This window comes from Lepidochelys olivacea (assembly GCF_965140295.1).
Source record: "Lepidochelys olivacea isolate rLepOli2 genome assembly, chromosome: 8".
Classification (NCBI taxonomy): Eukaryota; Metazoa; Chordata; order Testudines; family Cheloniidae; genus Lepidochelys; species Lepidochelys olivacea.
Genome location: NC_140418.1, coordinates 96937434 through 96955129, shown reverse-complemented (window position 1 = coordinate 96955129; position 17696 = coordinate 96937434). Strand labels below are relative to the sequence as shown.

General features: G+C 45.9%; 1 protein-coding gene across 3 annotated transcripts in view; it reads right to left on the bottom strand.

Moving 5' to 3' along the window:
* LRP8 (LDL receptor related protein 8) overlaps positions 1-17696 on the bottom strand; it is a 288878-nt gene that overhangs the window by 5595 nt on the left and 265587 nt on the right. For all 3 annotated transcript variants that reach the window (XM_084637202.1, XM_084637201.1, XM_084637203.1), the window contains 6 exons: positions 11519-11746; positions 10714-10832; positions 7703-7842; positions 5086-5227; positions 3667-3819; positions 2517-2756 (listed from right to left, as the gene is read on the bottom strand). In XM_084637202.1, coding sequence (XP_084493328.1) covers positions 2517-2756; positions 3667-3819; positions 5086-5227; positions 7703-7842; positions 10714-10832; positions 11519-11746 — 1022 coding nt within the window. The remainder of the gene's footprint in view (positions 1-2516; positions 2757-3666; positions 3820-5085; positions 5228-7702; positions 7843-10713; positions 10833-11518; positions 11747-17696) is intronic.

The following is a 17696-nucleotide window of genomic DNA, read 5'->3' as shown; positions in this document are numbered from 1 at the left end:
TGCTACAGCATACCTAGGCTCCTGCTGCCCAGGGACTGTACAGACCGTGCTTAGGTACCAGAGTTGAGTCTTCTGAAGTCAGAGCACACTAGGGCTAGCTTTAAGAAGCGCTTTAAGAAGCGCTGATGAAGAGCGGGGGGTGTCTCTCAGACAATCAGCCTTCCAGTCTGAGAAGGACCAGCTTGGGGGAGAGCTAGCCCCCCAAATCCCTATCTACTATCTGTTTGTTAGTGTAAGGTACTGGTAGTATGGATAGAGTGCCACTTATGGCTGTTTCTAGGTATTGAAATATCTCATAAGAATTTCATGTGTAATGGTCCAGTGGTTCAAAATTGGTTCTCCATGTGTATGGCTCATGGTGTTGTTTCTCCTGGCTCTGTGTGCATATATCTATTTACGTGGCCACCATGGTACACTCACACACTGAAGACTGCATGCAGTTCTGGTCACCCCATCTCAAAAAGATTTATTAGAACTGGAAAAAGTACAGAGAAGGACAACAAACATTATTAAGGGTGTGAAACAGCTTCCATATGAGGAGAGATTAAAAAGTCTGGGTCTGCTCAGCTAAGGGGGAATATGATAAGAGGTCTATAAAATCATGAATGCTGTAGAGAAAGGGAATAAAGTGTTATTTACCCCTTCACATAACACAAGAACCCCAGTGAAATTAATAGGCAGCAGGTTTAAAACAAACATAAGGAAGTTCTTCTTCACATAACACACAGTCAGTGTATGGAACTCATGGCCAGGAGATGTTGTAAAGGCCAAAAGTATAACTGGGTTCAAAAAGAATTAGGTAAGTTCATGGAGGGTAGGTCTATCAGTGGCTTATTGGCCAAGATGGTCAGGGATGCACCCCATGCTCTGGGTGTCCTCCAACAGTCTGAAGCTGGGACTGGATCACTCAATAATTGCCCTGTTCTGTTCATGCCCTCTGGCACCAGTCATGGTCTGATGACAGTATATTGAGGTAGCTGGACCACTAGGCTGATACAATATGCCAGTTCTTTCTTAATGTTTGGGCACAAAAAGGGAGGGTAGTTTGTAAAAAATCTGGCCTGTAATGGAAATTCTCTGTCTTTGTCAAGGAGAGTAGATGACTCTTCATCTTGTGCAACACAGCTCCCTTTGGTAGCAACACAGCCACCAAGCTATTGCTCTATCAGGAGAAGAACTTTGTGGTTCCAAGCTATCTACATAATGCATTTGAATTATCCTCCTGTGGAGGTGACTACACCAAAGAATGCCATGTGCAATAGCTAAGTTGCGCCTGGAAGGTTGCCTCAAAATTCAAGGGAATGTCATACAAGAGCAAACCAATAAATGTTAATGTCTCATTCTTCAAACTGTGTGTTTTGCAATCTTAACAGAATTAGCACTAAACTCAGAAATATACTGAATTTACTGTGACAAATCAGGAATAATAGAGAAAGAGCTAACTCCTTCATCTACTGAGACACCAATGCATAGAAAATAATGTAAAAGGTAGTTTATCCTTTTAAATTAATCCCCTTGGCAGGTAACTCTATTAAATAGACATTTTACCAGTTAATGAGATAGGTACCATAATAGTCCTTGTTAGAAATATTTTAATAAACATTGAATCTAATTATTTTCAGCTGGGGTTTCGAAGGAGATTTACATAGGTAAGAATGATAAGAACGAATTTGGAAGATTGATTCTGCTTTCTCAAGAGCACTATGCACTGCTTAGCATCAAGTATCATGTGTCCTGTCTTGCTGATGAGAACAGGAATGCATGATTTATTTCTACACCTGCTTTGCAGATACAATGGAAATGATGCCTCTTTTGCTCAGTGCCGTGTTTGAAAAGCCAGAGGTCTTCTGTCTTATTGTTTTTAATCAATTACCAGTGAAAGGGGCTGTGTTGGAGGTGGAAGTCTTCCTCTCTGTAGAACAGCAAGATTATGGAAAGGCAGTTCAGCTTCCCTGCATTGCCCTGCCAATGTGTTGCAACCCTGACCTACAGGGATCACCTCCAAGAATGGGAAGGTAGTTAAATCTTTCATGGTTTATTCAGTACTTAGCCTCTGTAGAGACCGACAATAAAGAAGCCAGATAGTGCCCTCTGCTGGCAGTATTTTTTGCGATGTGGACATCAATCCACGGAGATACTCGTTTTAATGGAGAATTTTGTCAGAGGTATTTCAGAGCAGGGCTCCATGAACTTTCAGAGCACTGTGCTGAGAAAAACAGGTGCAACTTTCTTTGAGAAATAGGAACCTTAAATGCTGTGGGTGTAAGACTGAATCCCAGGGAATCAGACACGACAACCTGGAACCAAAGAGTTCAGAGAAACTGGGAACACTTTTCTATTATCATAATGAAGGAGTTGAGATGAAAAATCTGAATTTATTTCTGCCCATATATGCATGCCTGTGTCTGACATGCATATAGCACATTTGGCCTGCCAGCTCTCATACTAGCCCATGGATCTTTGTGATACTCTTATGCCTGGCAGAAAGTAAAGAAGTAGGAACCTGAATCTCTTACAGTGCTGGGATAAATTGCTGTTTCCAGTTGTCATTATCTTTGTGCCTATTAGGCTAGACGTGGTTGTGGGTAAGCCAACACCTGGGGTTGTGATGGAGAATTGTGATACAGCTCCTGAGCTCTCTCTACTGACATTGCTGGTGTTGCTAGTTGTTGCTGCAGTGATGGTGGAAATCATAGTTGTGGTGACGGTGGACACCGGAGTTGAAACTGGCTCAGTTGTTAAGGCAGCTGGAGGATCTGAAAAGCAACCCCATATAGTTAAAACAAAACAAGGACTCTGAAATCTGGTAAAAGAAGTCTAAAAAGCAGATCTCACATGGTGTTAAGGAGCACTCCTTTCCAGATTTGATAATGGATAGAATAGGAGTCTGGTTTCCATTCCTGATTTGTTATGTGGCCCATTGCCTTGCTATACCTCTGTTTCCCCATGTGCAAGATGGAAATGAAATAATTTAAAAAGTTCACAGTGGTGTAATGATGCTTAATTCACTAATATCTATGAAGTGCTATGGGTGGAAGGTGACATAAAGAAGTTCAAAGTCGTTATCGTACTTTTTTGGCTGTGGGCCCCCAAAATTCAGAACTCGTACCATATGGAAATATTAGGTAAAATTCACCACTAGTAGCTCCCAGGAAGAGACTAGAGTTCACTAAAGATGAATGTGGCCTAATATTCCTAAATATACAATATACGCCACTCACGCCTCATGGGGTGGTGTTAATGAATGATTTTATTGACCAGCTTCACTACCATGATTTCAAACCACTCACATGTGTAGCACCTGATCCAAAGCCCACTGAATTTAATGGGAGTCTTTCCATTGAGATCAATGGGATTTGGATCAGGAACTTCGTCTTTGTTCCCTTTCATGCATTTAGCTTTTCTGATTACTCTTTGTGAATAAACAAATTCTCAATAAAGTGACCCTCCAGACCAACAAAAATATCAGGCTATGTGCAAAAAGGTCCCAAACACACAGACTACCATAGCTAATGGTTCCTGCACTGTTGTGAGAGAGGGAAATTTCACTGATGATTAAGTTGGTTTCATGGAAGGGTGTGGTACAACTGGTATGGCTCGAAGGAGCTTGTGCCGAGTAACACCAGGCTAAGAGAACGGTCCCTGCATTAAGGTGGTTGCTTTTACCTTTGTAGCATTTCTTCATATCAGGGTGCAGCCACATGTTGTCAGGACAGGCACACGTATACTTGGGAGAATGGAGAGAGATTTGCGGTGCGGGAAGACACAGGTATTCACAGCCTCCATTGGGCTGGGAGCTGAGCTCACAGTAATCTGGAGCTGTTCAAGGTGGGGAACAGACAAATGTATTGTCTCAAACCATGCTCATCAATTTATCTTTGTTCATAGGAAAGAGACCCCTCCCCCGAATGAGATTCTGTTCTCACTCAGAACCCCTAGGAGTTTTCCATCTTCTAGAGCTCTTCCATTTGTATGCAGGAAGGTAGCAGTAGCCGCACCATTGTGCACTCCCACTTTCATATACTATATGCAACAGTTTTGCTTTGCTTTGATGGTTACAGCAGGGGATGGGGAGTCAGGACGCCTGGGTTCCATTCTTTGTTATTCCACTGACTGAGTAAGTCACTTAAGGCATTTGTTTTCAAAGCATCCTCTAATTCTGGCCATCCAGCTCCTGCTTTTCAGTGATGCTGAGAACTCATACCTCTAGTGGAATCACTGAGAGCTACAGATACTCAGCATTTCTGAACATCAGGCCCTCACTGTCTCATGCTGGGTAGACCTTAAAATTTTCAGCTTCACCTCTGCCTCAATTTACTTGGCTGCTTAATAACTCTTGCCTCACAGGTGTTTTTAAAGCACTATGAGATCTTCAGATGAGAGCTTCAAATTGTCTTGTGGGGTTTCCTGCCCAATACTATAGATCAAATGTACCCAATTTACAAGCAAATCATGATCTGAATTTCAAGTTTGTTGATGATCGTCAGTAATAAAAACTCTTCAGTTAGAATTTTGTGCTGATTATGCTGAACCAGGAAAGAGTCCAGCTCCTCTCTTAGTTGTGCAGGCTTTTCAGTGCTAGCCCCAGTAACTAGTAGGACAAACATTTTTCTCACTGAGCCTATCTGACCTGGAATACACAGGGGGAGCATATCTACTGAGTAAAAAGTTGCCATTTCACAGCTGTTGTCTCATAATACCCACAGTCTCAAAGCTGTCTCCCAGCCATGTTTTTCCCACTAAGAAAACGGTGAGCAAGTTACTTTGTTCAGAGTTCTTTCGAGTCCTGAGTGACACTGCCAAAAAGTGTCACCTAAAATGAACAGCAGGCAACAGGCTGCTCTGATCACTCTAAGAGTAGACTTCCAAAGGAAAGCTGCTAATTAAATTATAAACAAATTGCAGGTTTTTCAATAAAAGCACCCGCTGAATTAACTATGCAGGAATTTCAAACATCAGGCATTCATTTTATATTAGCAGCATCTGCCTTACCACTCCATCCAAGACAACGGGGAGGCATTTTATTTACCAGCTTAAATGAACGAATGGTGTTTGGACTATGGGAGCACTGATGGCATGCCTTACCTTTTGGCTGCTTTAGCTCGTGAAAGACCACAATATCATGAGGGTTATTGAGATTCTCTGCTAAAATGGAGATGTCCAGGCCATTCAACCTGTTTGCACTGAAGATTGCCTCGTTCTCCAGGTCAGTCCAGAACACCTTATCCTGCAGAACACACACAGGCATTTTGATTTGGGTAATGCAAACCTCATGAAGTGTTCGATTCTGGTTCTCCAGCAGCCCCGAGGGCCATTTGGGGCAAGGCTGCCTACATCTCAGCTTCTTTTGCACATTAATCAGAGGCATTTTAAGTACATGCAAAAAAAACAGGTGCTAATTTTTCAGTATGTTATTGGCGTGTCCTCTACTCCAGCTGGAGACAGTGGCAGTCAGCACTTTGCAGAATCGCATACTAAATGATCTAGAGACATCTACTAAGACTGAGAAAATCTTGTCATTTTGTGTGCTGCTGGATCATGACATGCCACTTTTGGCTTTCCAACACAAAGATTCAAGTGTCTCAGTGTCAGGAGGTGGTAATAGATCTAGAGAGCAATATTTACAGAAGGGCAAAAAAGGCTTGGTTCCTTAGCCCTGGTCTACACTGGGGTGGGGGTGGGGGGGTCAACCTAAGAAAGGCATATCTTAGTTCGACTTACCTGGCCGTAAGGACGGTGGCGAGTTGACCGCTGTCGCTCACCCGTCGACTCCGCTTCTGCCTCTCGCGAGCTGGAGTTCCGGAGTTGACGGGGAGCACGTTCGGGGATCGATTTATCGCGTCTCGATGAGATGTGATAAATCGATCCCCGATAGATCGATTGATCACTACCCATCGATCCAGCGGGTAGTGAAGACCTGCCCTTAGAGTAGCTTTGGGGCTGGGTGGGAGGGGAGAACACTCTGAGCAGGCCTGGATACAGAGTGGCCATGTCCATTATGTTTAGTGAAAGAAGAGTTTTTGTGACTCCAGTGGCTGTGGATTTTGAATAGGATTTGAAGGAATTTGTTAGAAATCTTAGTGATCCCTGTACCACAGTGAAAGTGCCAGTGAAAGCTGATCTTCCTTCCCATTCCAAAGATGTGACCTCGATTGGGTCTATCTCTGTAAGTAGATAGTAGCAAGTATCTCTGTAGGGCAAAACCACTTATATTCTTAAAGATTCTAACACTGCAGCAATGGATAAACACTAAAGAGGGAGCATCCAAAAGACCCACTTCTATCTCCTGCAATGATATCTTTAGAAGCAAGTGGCACTTTACTGCAGATTGTGAGATACCTAAATAGCACAACATAGTAAGACACAGCAAGTGGGAACTGAAGGCTACTGAGACGGATTTAGTTGTAGGAAGGTAACCTGGCCGACAGATGAAAAGATAACACTTGCAACGTCTTTTAATAAGATGAAATACATAGCTGGAGGGGGAAGGGTCGGTTCTCAGGAGCTAGTTCAGAGGATATTGTCTTTTATCTTGAGAAAAGATTCAGATAAAGGAAGGGGGTATACAGCACATTCTTGGTTAACAAACACTGTAAAAGGGATTCCGCAAACACTGTTGATGTAGTGCTTAATTTAATGTACAGTCCCACTGAAATCAGCAAGGTTATGCATGGCAATAAGCACACCAGGGCAGTACGTGTCTACAGGATCAAGCCCTTAATTTTGTGGCAAGTAGAGTGTGAATCCTTCGGCTGTCAGGGCTGTGCACCAGAGCACGGCCAACTCAGCTTGAAAGAGAATGAAATGTCTGGGTTTATGTTTAAATTGGATAAGTAAATGACACTTTCCTGGGGAAAATCCTGCCATCAGACAAGTGCACTGGGTCCTCAATTCTTCCCAGGCAGAAAGGCTCCCCACTAACATCACTGCCAGCTCCCAAAGGGCTTGTACAAATTTCTATCTGGGTACACTAATCCTTGTTGCAGACTGTCAAGCAGTAGCATATAATGTCTGCGCAAACAATTAGCAACCTGCCAGGCTGAGGAAGGGAGCACACGCTGCATGGGCCCGGGAAAATGTAAAGCAAGGAAATCACAGTGCAGATGAGTTGTAAGAAGTGTTCAGAGCAAACTGCAGTGTCAAATTCAAAGCCATTAGCGCACATAAATCCCTGCCATACACCCAGATGAGAGGATGCCCTGTGTTCAAGGGGCTTGATCCTAACAGGACGCTTTAGCGCCTCCTGTGAAGCTCCCACTGAAGTCTTATCTCACAGGAGATGCTCACTCAGCAGGATCAGGCCTTTAGTTAGTGAAAAGCTGTATGTCCTGACAATCATAGCAAACTGCCTGTGTTTTCTCCTGCCAATGATTTGGCCACTACACAAGCAGTTAACATGACTAAGATCAAATTTTGCCATTAGCCCACTTCAGTTATGCAGGCGGTGCCAGTTTAGGCAGGGTGCTCTTCCCCACCACAAAAGTAATGCATTACATAGCAGCATTTGACTGATTGCGTCTCTCAGTGAAGGAATACTCCTTGCTGAACTCACATCAGATTAATGGCTTTTTGCAGCAGCTGACACATCCATGAGCTTCCTGTGCTGTGCTCAGGGCACAGCTGTCATGCAAGAGGTGTGTAAAAAGAGATCCTGTGGCTTCCTGCACTCCCCAGCCAGGTCTGCACCCTTCTTCACGCTTACCTCAAACACAGCTACTCCGAAAGGGTGGCTCAGGTCGTCAGCAGAAGAGATGAGAACTTTCCTGTTGCCGCCACTGAAGTCAATGCTGGAAAGTAAGTGCAGCTTGGAGTCCACCCAATAGAGACGCTGATTCAGCAAATCTGAGACAGGAAATGTGACAAGGCAGAATGACTGTACATGCAACTACAGCCTTTTTTGCTATTGCCTGATCTTTTCCCTGTTGGCCGAGTGGCTACTTCTCCCTGGGCTGCTGAGCCTTGTTATTTATGATGGTGGTTGAAACTTTGGTTCACTGCCCAGATGCACTGAACCAGGCGCCCATAAATAATAGGCTCTTATGTGTTTGTGAGAGATGCTCGATCGCCAGCCTGGATCGTGACGTAGTCCCCTCTCTGATCAAGTAGAACAGGCCAGTGGTCTTGTTGGCTTCCCAACTCCACCCCAGCAATGTCCCTCAAATTTGGGCTTGTCTTCGCAGACAGCTTGACAGTGGCACTTTAGTGAAGATGCTACTACGCCGACAGGCAAGCTTCTCCTATCAGCATAGTTAATCCACCTCCCCGAGCGGCCGTGGCTCAATCAACAGGAGACACTGTCCTGTCGACACAGCAACAGCAGGGGTTTGGTCAGTATAACTGCATCGCTCAGGGGGCTGGATTTTTCAAACCCCTGGGCGATGTAGTTATAACCATATCGGGCAACTCCAGGCCTGGAGGGATCTTTTCGAAGGCTGAGAGGCTAGTTCATTCTCCAAACCACTTAATCTGTGGCTTTTTACTGAGACTCCTGACAAAGGTGCAGTTAATGCTAGTAATGATGGTGGTTTCCAATGCTGAGTGACTTCACATTTTCATAAATTCATAGATTGTAAGGCAGAAGGAACCATTGTGATAATCTGGACTAACTTCCTGCATAATACAGGCCATAGAACTTCCATGAATTATTTCCTGCTTCAAGTCTAATAGTTGTGTTTGAACTAGAGCATCTCTTAGGAAAACGTCCCATCCTGATTTAAAAATTTCCAGTGATGGGGAATCCCACTATCTCAAAGCCATTCCTGTGTTTCAGATTAAAGGATATTTCATTTCACGGACAAGGATGACACTGAGAACACAAAAGACTCCACCTTGCCCAGACGCCAAGAGGGGAAGAAGTGGGAGAAGGTGACTTGTGCCACTGTGGAACTTCATGAACTGAGCTTTTCTTCCTGGGACAAATGCTGATTTTGGATGAGATCAGCTAACCTCAATGCAAAGGGGTGATTGCCACTCATAAAAGCAATCATTTCAAGCTCTGGGTTGAAATGCTAAGCATTCATTTGTTGGTGAATTAATAACAAGGCCAAATGTTATGAATTAGTAATAGTAGTAGTAACCTGTGATGTAGTGGACAAAATTGCCTGCTATCACAGCAGGGGTTAAAGAGAACCTTTGGGTCCCGCTATCCCCAGCCCATTATATCTGTAACTAATGTCAGGGGGAGAAGAGGAGAGAGTCTGGCTCAGTTTGGGGCTGACTGGCAAAGAGGCAGGAGCTAGCTGCCTCCCTACCAGAGAGGGGTGACTAGCCTGCCAGCTGAGGCAGCCACCAAGGAGTAAGCACTGTCTGCCCAGCCAAGGGAGGCTGTGGAGAAGACCAAGGAGCCTCTGACAACTGAAGTAACTGAATGACGGAAGCCCAGAGGCATTGTGGGGTTTGGCCTCACCAGACTTACAGCTGCCCTGCCCACAGGAGCCTGGGACCGGGGCAAGGTACCACCCAAAGCCAACGAGAGGGAACTATGGGAGGCAAGCCACCCCAGCGAATTAGACTTTAAGGTCATGCCCCACACTGAAGAGACGGTGGTTGGAAGTAGCCCAGGACAGTGGATTTAGACTCCCTAAGGCCCTCAGGGGTCGACTCATACAGGATTGTGGGCTGGGACCTGGTGGAGAGGGAGGGCCCATGTCTCCCTACTCCCTCTGCCTAAAAGAATGAGGCACCTTGATGAGGGAAACAAGGGCCAGAGGTCAGGCATGCCAACCATAGGCTGCCTGACCCTCCAAACACCCTGTTACCTAACCCTTCCGCACTGAGCGGGTCTAGTGGTTTTTATTCTCCTTCACTTGTTCACATCAAAATTCCTGACTGCAGTACTAACCAGGGTTAGTGCTGATCCAATGTACTACTGATTAATTAAGGGCCAGACTGCCACTTGCTCTGCAAGTTCAAAAGAAGCTTCCCCTCCTTGTGCAGAAGCAGAGCACAATTTCAGTCCCTCCTTGTGCCACCAGGGTGCAAGATACCACAGATAGGGGACACGGTGCCACCCCTGCAACACCTCAACCAGCACAGCTGGACTGGTGGGCAGGGGGAGTATGCTGGCCCTCATGAAGGGGGATAGCAGCAGGCAGCTGCTCCCCCTTCATGCCAGGAAGCTCCATAAGTAATTCTGCCTCCATGGGCTTCCCATGGAATGGTACAGCTCTGCACCATCTCCAATGAATGGCTGTACCTTATAGTCACAAATAAGCCCTTAAGCATCACAGCACATTTATATGGCACTTTTATAAACATGGAGTCAGTCACATCCCTCTCCTGACGAGCTTGGGATCCTGTCAGCATTCACTGACTAGCACAGTGCTTACTACTGTGATGAAACTACTTACCGTCCTAAGCTTTCAGCTAGTCAGTGAGTGTTGCCAGGACTGCGCCCTAAGAGGAGCAAGGTAAGACATGGGTCAACAGTTCAAGTACAGGAGGGTATGAAGGATGTTCATGGAGGGTCAACACCCTGATAACCTGCCTCAGTGGAGGCATAGATCACATTACACCATGACCCTCTGTATTAGAGGGAACTTGCTGGCCACTTGTTTGTGTGACAGATGCTTGTCATATCAAAGAAGCCTGGATTTTCAAGGATTATGTTGTTTTTTCCCCAGTCCTGTATAACAATAAACATAAATTTAATGAGGCCACAAACATCGGGAGCTTTATCACTTGCACTGATCTATTACGGATTCTGCGACTTACCTAGTGTGATGCCATTCGGCCACTCAATGTTGTCTGTTACCAGCACTTGCCGATCCATACCATTCAGGCCAGATTTTTCAAGTTTAGCTTTGTCTCCCCAATCAGACCAGTACATGTATCTGAAAGAGCCACAGAAAGGAAAAGTCAATAACTCACACTAAATGCAGGGGTGACCCTACCCCAAGAAATCTGTGTGCATAATTTGAGTAGGTTTCTTAAATCAGGAGGTGTGGTACCCTTTTGTACTCAGTGGTTTAGGCCTTTGCTATTCTAATCCATTTTAACATCTGCGCAATGGAGCTGATGGGTTCCTACTGTATGATCTAACCTGAAGAGCACGTACCACAGGACTGTATTACACCAGGGCTTAAAAATATTCTTTAGCACATGTGAAATAGCTCTTGGAATTTCTGCTGGATCTTTGGCCTTCTCTGTATCCAGCACTACAAACATGTGCTCTTTCAGGTGTGCATCAGACTACCTCAGTTTTATCACAAATCATGTACCCTACTTTAAAATGGACCAGCTCATCCATATCTGACACATGAACAGTGCAAAAGAATTTCTGAGATGTAATTTCAAAGCTGCTTTTAATTGTGACCGGAGGACTCAGTGTTGCAAAGATTTACATGTGTGCTTTAACTTTCAGCACGTCAGCAGTCCCACTGCGTTAGATGGAACTACTCACGTGCTTAAAATTAAGTAGGTTTGTATGTATTGGTAGGATTGGGACCAGAGTTTGAGAGCTCATGAGAGGAGTGAAAACAAGACTGGAACATGCCATGACACAGAACTCCACACCTACCCCCGTGTCGGATCAACTGCAATGGCTCTGGGCTCGCTTAGGTCAGTGCTAAAAAGTGTTGTCCTCTTGCTTCCATCAGCAGTGGCCACAGAGATGGTCTTGTTTCCTGAATCTGTCCAGTAGATGTTCTTGTGAATCCAGTCCATCGCCAGACCTTCGGGGGAGTTCAGCTGACTGTCTATCAAAATCACCTGCTCGGCTGTGTCGCTGGCTTTGTCTATGTAGGCACTGCAAAGACAAGGATCAATTAACAGCACAATAAGAACCAGTACAGATAAGCAAGTTGAAAAGCTGCAGCCTTACAAGGAGGAGGAAATGAGTTACAAAGATGAACTCGGCAACTTACTGAATTAGGGCACAAACACAGCATGATTATCTCAGCTATTTGGATTGTAAGCACTTTGTGGCAGGGAGCTGTCACGTTTATTTCTTTTAAAGCTCTGTGCACACTTCATGTTTGACAGGATGTCCCTGATTCAGCAAAGCATTTAATTTTAAGCATGTGACTTCAACAGGACTTAAGCACATGCTAAAAGTTAAGTGAATGCTTAAGTGAACTGATGAATAGGGATGGAGTTAAGCACGTGTTTAAAGATAAACGCACTGAAGTGCGTTGCTGAATTAGGACCTATGTAATTAATAATAATTAAGGCTAAGATTATGTAACAGAGGTGGCAGAAGCCACGGAATCCATGACTTCCAGCGACCTCCGTGACATTGGGGGTCCCGGCAGCTGAGCAGCCTCCACAGGTGGTGGGACGCCTGCAATTGACCAGCTGCTGCCACTGGCGGCGACCCCTGAGCTGCCCAGTGGCTCTGCCACCACGAGCAGCTCCCCCCCGCCTCCCACTGGCAGAGGGACCCTGGAGCTGCTCAGGAGCCGCGGGTGCCCCCCACCAGCTCCCCAGCCGCCACCACTGGCAGGGGCACCCCCAGCAGCTGCTCAGCCACTGTGAGCAGCCGGTACCCCCACCCCCATAACTCCCAGCCGCTGGCGGCAGAGGGACCCTGGAGCTGCTAAGCGGCCATGGACAGGGGGGTCCCCTGCAGCTTCCCAGCTGCCATTGCTGGTAGAGGCACCCCTGCAGTTGCTCAGCTACCGTAAGCAGCCCCCCAGCTCCCAGTGGCGATGGCAGAGGCAGCCTGGAGCTGCTCAGCAGCCAAGGGCCGGGACCCGCCACAGTTCCCCAGCCTCTGCTGCTGGCAGGGCCCCCCCACAGTTCCCCTGCCATTGTGGGTGATGGGGGACTGCCCCACAGCTCCCAGCCCCGCAGGGGGACCCCTCCCAGCAACTGGGTAATGGGGTCCCTGCAGCTCCCAGCTGCTGCGGGGCAGGAGGGTCCTGGACCCTCCTCCCTCCGCATTTTGTCAGGGATGTTTTTAGTAAAAAAGTCAGGGACAGGTCACGGCTTCCGTGATTTTTTGTTTATTGCCCATGACCTGTCCATCACTTTTACTAAAAATACCCATGACCAAATCGTAGACTTACTAATAATTTTTTTTTCATCTACAAATAGCTTAGCAAAGGGATTCACAGTTATGAGAGCTGGGGAAGAGGGTTAGACACTGAACCATTATTCAAGCCGGCTGGGGCACATTAATATCAGTGACAACTTAAAAATATCTTTAAAAATACTAATAGAAAAACCAAACTTCACCTGCACACTTCATAAGTAAGCCAGTGTCACTCCTAACAACACACAGTGAAGCAGCTTCTGCTCTGTTATGCCTGTGTCATTCTGGAGTAACTTCAGTGAAGTGACTCTACACAGAATTACGCTGGATTTGCACCAGGATAAGAATGGAATCTGGCCCTATATGTGCCAGTTTTCTTGAAACAGGACCATTTAATATTGACCACAAGAATAATTTATTATATTTTTAAAATAGATGTAACTACAAAATAATGGGTCATGACATTTTCCCTTGAACATCTGAAAATATAAGACCACTCATCCACTAACATCCTATATTGTTGATCAACCTAGCCCAAGGTAATGAGAAAAGAAGCCAAGTGCTGCCAGAGTACAACTCTGGCGCAGAGAATTGGAAACAAATTAATGTCAAGAGGCAGAAAGCTCTGAAGTCTTGTATTGCTTGCAGCCATAGCAGCCTCTGCTACAATAAACTATGCAGGATCAGCTTGGGTTAATACTTTGGACAACAGACTTTCAAAGGAAGACTCAGGTGATACAACAGTAGTCCTGGTGAGTCAGGAGGTGGCCCTCTGAGCCAATACTAAATGCAAGGCACTGGGATGTACTTCTAGAGGATGGAAAAATATATTTCTGACCTCATTTATCACCTCTATTGAAGAGCCCATATAGCATTTTTGTAAGTCAAGAGTTAACTGCTGTGTCCTGCCCTAATTCCAACTTGGGTGATTACATTCTGACTATCAGTATTTCCCCCCACAGTTGCAATTGGAAACAGTGTTTTTTTAACTTCCTGTCCCAGACTGTTGGGCAGTAGCAGGGTGCTTTCACCCTCAATGGGGCTGCACCACAGCAGCGAGCACACTGATGTATAACCACGGTTCAGAAAATGCTATGGGATCCTTCAGAATGAAAGGTTCTTGGTTGGAGATGACATTTTCTGCAGCCCAGTGTCTCCCTCAATTCTTGATGTCTGGGCTGCTCTGCTCACTCTTGCAGCTCATACAGGCAGAGCGGCGTTTTGGTGCCTCCACTCTGGCCATGCCCATTCCACTCCTGCTGGCGGCCAGATTCTCTGCCTCGTGTAGATAGCAGTTTCCATGCTGCTGCCTTCTCATCTGCCTAATGGGTTTTTTTTTTACTACTTTTTGGAGCAGTTCTCCCTCGCTAGCCCCTTTCCCCACCCAAGCCAGTTTTTAATCAGGTGGTGGAAACCACCTCTGCTTCAATGCCTCCCTGCTGGCTCCTCTGCACTTTTTAGGTATGGCCAAGTAGACTAAAAAACACCCAACTCCAAATGGTGCTCCTCTGAGCCTACCTTCCTGGGTTCAGCAGATTGTGCGCTGTGCTCAGCCTGCACTCAGCCTTTCATTCGTAACTCTGTTAGGTCCTGGGACTATGAGTTGGATGGGCAGGTGGGATGCCCTACCCACCAGAGCAGCCACGACTCTAATGTGGGAAAAATGGACTGGGAGTCTCTGGACAAAGCAGAGAGAAGCTCCAAGGACGAGGAGGATCCTTTTCAGCTGACTCAGAGTAAGTCCCAAGGTGCCCCTGGAGAACAAAGAGGGGAGACTCACAGGGTCACTAATCCACCTCAAAGTCTTAAAATAGGTCCTGTGGGGGACCCTTGATTGGGGTGACGCACACGACTTACATCCTGGGAGAGGCCAGAAAGTTGAACGCTTTTTGGACACACACATGAAGCAGGTAAGGACACCACACTTGCCTCGGCCAGGTCAGTACTATAAAGAATAACGATTGCCTTGTCCTGTCTCATCTTGTTCATCACTCTTAGAATTAGTGGTGCTGGAGGGAATGCGTAGAACAGGCTGTCATAAATATAAAGGGAAGGGTAAACCCCTTTAAAATCCCTCCTGGCCAGAGGAAAACTCCTCTCACCTGTAAAGGGTTAAGAAGCTAAAGGTAACCTCGCTGGCACCTGACCAAAATGACCAATGAGGAGACAAGATACTTTCAAAAGCTGGGAGGAGGGAGAGAAACAAAGGGTCTCTGTTTGTCTATATGCTGCTTTTGCTGGGGATAGACCAGGAATGGAGTCTTAGAACTTTTAGTAAGTAATCTAGCCAGGTATGTGTTAGATTATGATTTCTTTAAATGGCTGAGAAAAGAATTGTGCTGAATAGAATAACTATTTCTGTCTGTGTATCTTTTTTGTAACTTAAGGTTTTGCCTAGAGGGATTCTCTATGTTTTGAATCTAATTACCTTGTAAGATATCTACCATCCTGATTTTACAGAGGGGATTTCTTTACTTCTATTTACTCCTATTTCTATTAAAAGTCTTCTTGTAAGAAAACGGAATGCTTTTTCATTGTTCTCAGGTCCAAGGGTTTGGGTCTGTGGTCACCTATGCAAATTGGTGAGGCTTTTTACCAAACCTTGTCCAGGAAGTGGGGTGCAAGGTTTTGGGAAGTATTTTGGGGGGAAAGCTGTTTCCAAACAGCTCTTCCCCAGTAACCAGTATTAGTTTGGTGGTGGTAGTGGCCAATCCAAGGACAAAGGGTGGAATATTTTGTACCTTGGGGAAGTTTTTGACCTAAGCTGGTAAAGATAAGCTTAGGTGGTTTTCATGCAGGTCCCCACATCTGTACCCTAGTGTTCAGAGTGGGGGAGGAACCTTGACATGGTGGCAGAGTGGTGGGATTAACCTGAAATCATTTTGAGATCCAGTTGAGATTTTTTGAACTAGAATACAGATTTTAAAAAGGAATTTTTTTTTTCCTTTGGAAAGGAAGTCCAGAAAGCAGCTGAAACTGAAAGCAGCTTGTTTTTTCTCTGCTTTGTGGCCAAGCAGAGACAAAAGGGGATTATCTTTGTGAATTGCAGGTTTTCTTTGCCTGGAGGCAGGGTACTTAACTCCTGCAGGGAAATTCACAGTCTTCCAACCCAGAGTTTTTTTTTCCCCTAAAAGTAAACGGGGCGGGGGGGGGTGTTCTACCCATTTGCCTGGAGACAAAAGTGGCAGGGTGTTTTTTTTTTTGTTGTTGGTTTTTTTTTTAGGATTTTGATTTTTTACAAGGAGCACAAGTTTGAAAAGGAATTTTTTTTTTTCCCTTTAGGCTGCTGGTAAGCAGGTTTCCAAGTAGTTGGAGGTTTTTTGCTTTGATTTGGGCCCAGAGCAGAGACAAGGGAATTGTCTTTTTCTGTAGGCTGACAATCACTATCAGAGAATAGGTATCTATTCCAGCACAGCAAATTTTACAGCCAAGTTTTGTTTGTTTATTTCTAAACCTCGAGTGTAAAGTTAGTTAAAAACAGAGAGGTTAGAATGACAAAATCCACGGCTCGACAAAAGCTGGAATTAGCCAGATTTCAGGCTGAGGAAAAACGTGCGGCTGAAGAAGGAGGAGAAGGAAAAAGAAAGGGAGGCAGCGAAAGAGGCAGAACAACACCAAGCGGCTGCTCACAGGAGAGCTATGGAGGCAAGGGCCAAAGAACTGGAGGAGAAGGAAAAAGACAGGAAGCATGTGGAGGAGATGGAGAAGATAAAGGCTCAGCAGAATATACCAACAAACCCTAGCAATCCTTCTCTAGGTACCACTTCCCATCCCAGAAAGCTCCCCACCTACAAGGCAGGGGATGATACTGAGGCCGCCTTAGAAAACTTCGAAAGGGCCTGCCTTGGGTACAACATCTCTACTGACCAATACATGGTAGAGCTGAGGCCGCAGCTCAGTGGACCCTTAGCTGAGGTGGCAGCTGAAATGCCTAAAGAACACATGAACAAGTATGAACTGTTTAAATCCAGGGCGAGAGTCAGAATGGGGATAACACCTGAGCAGTCTCGTCGGAGGTTCAGAGCCCTCCGGTGGAAACCAGATTTGTCATTTACCCGACATGCCTACCACATTGTGAAACATTGGGATGCCTGGATATCAGGAGCAAGTGTTGAATCTCCAGTAAATTTGCCCTTCCTAATGCAAATGGAACAATTCTTAGAGGGGGTTCTGGAGGAAATAGAAAGATACATCCTAGATGGGAAGCCCAAAACTGTAATCGAGGCAGGAGAGATTGGAGCCAGATGGGTGGAGGTGGCAGAGAAGAAGAAAACTGGTCGCAGTTGGAGCGGAGACCAGAAGGGACAACCCCAGACCACACCCTATTACCGGGGGCCGCCCAAGGCCCCACCTACCTCCCAAAGAACCCTCCAGAACCCTTATCGTCCCACCACCCCGTTCTCCAGCAACCCACCTCGCCCCAGTGACCCGTCAGCTGGACGATGTTTTAAATGTAACGAGCTGGGGCACGTAAAGGCCAACTGCCCCAAGAACCCCAACAGATTATAGTTCATTGCACCGGAATCACACCAGAGGTCCGCAGGCCCAGATACCTCCCAGATACCCTTGGAGCGGAGGGAAACTGTGAGTGTGGGCGGGAAGAAGGTCACTGCATGGAGGGATACTGGAGCACAAGTGTCAGCTATCCATGCTTCCTTAGTGGACCCCAATTTAATCAACCCAGAGATCCAAGTGACGATTCAACCCTTCAAGTCCAACTCTT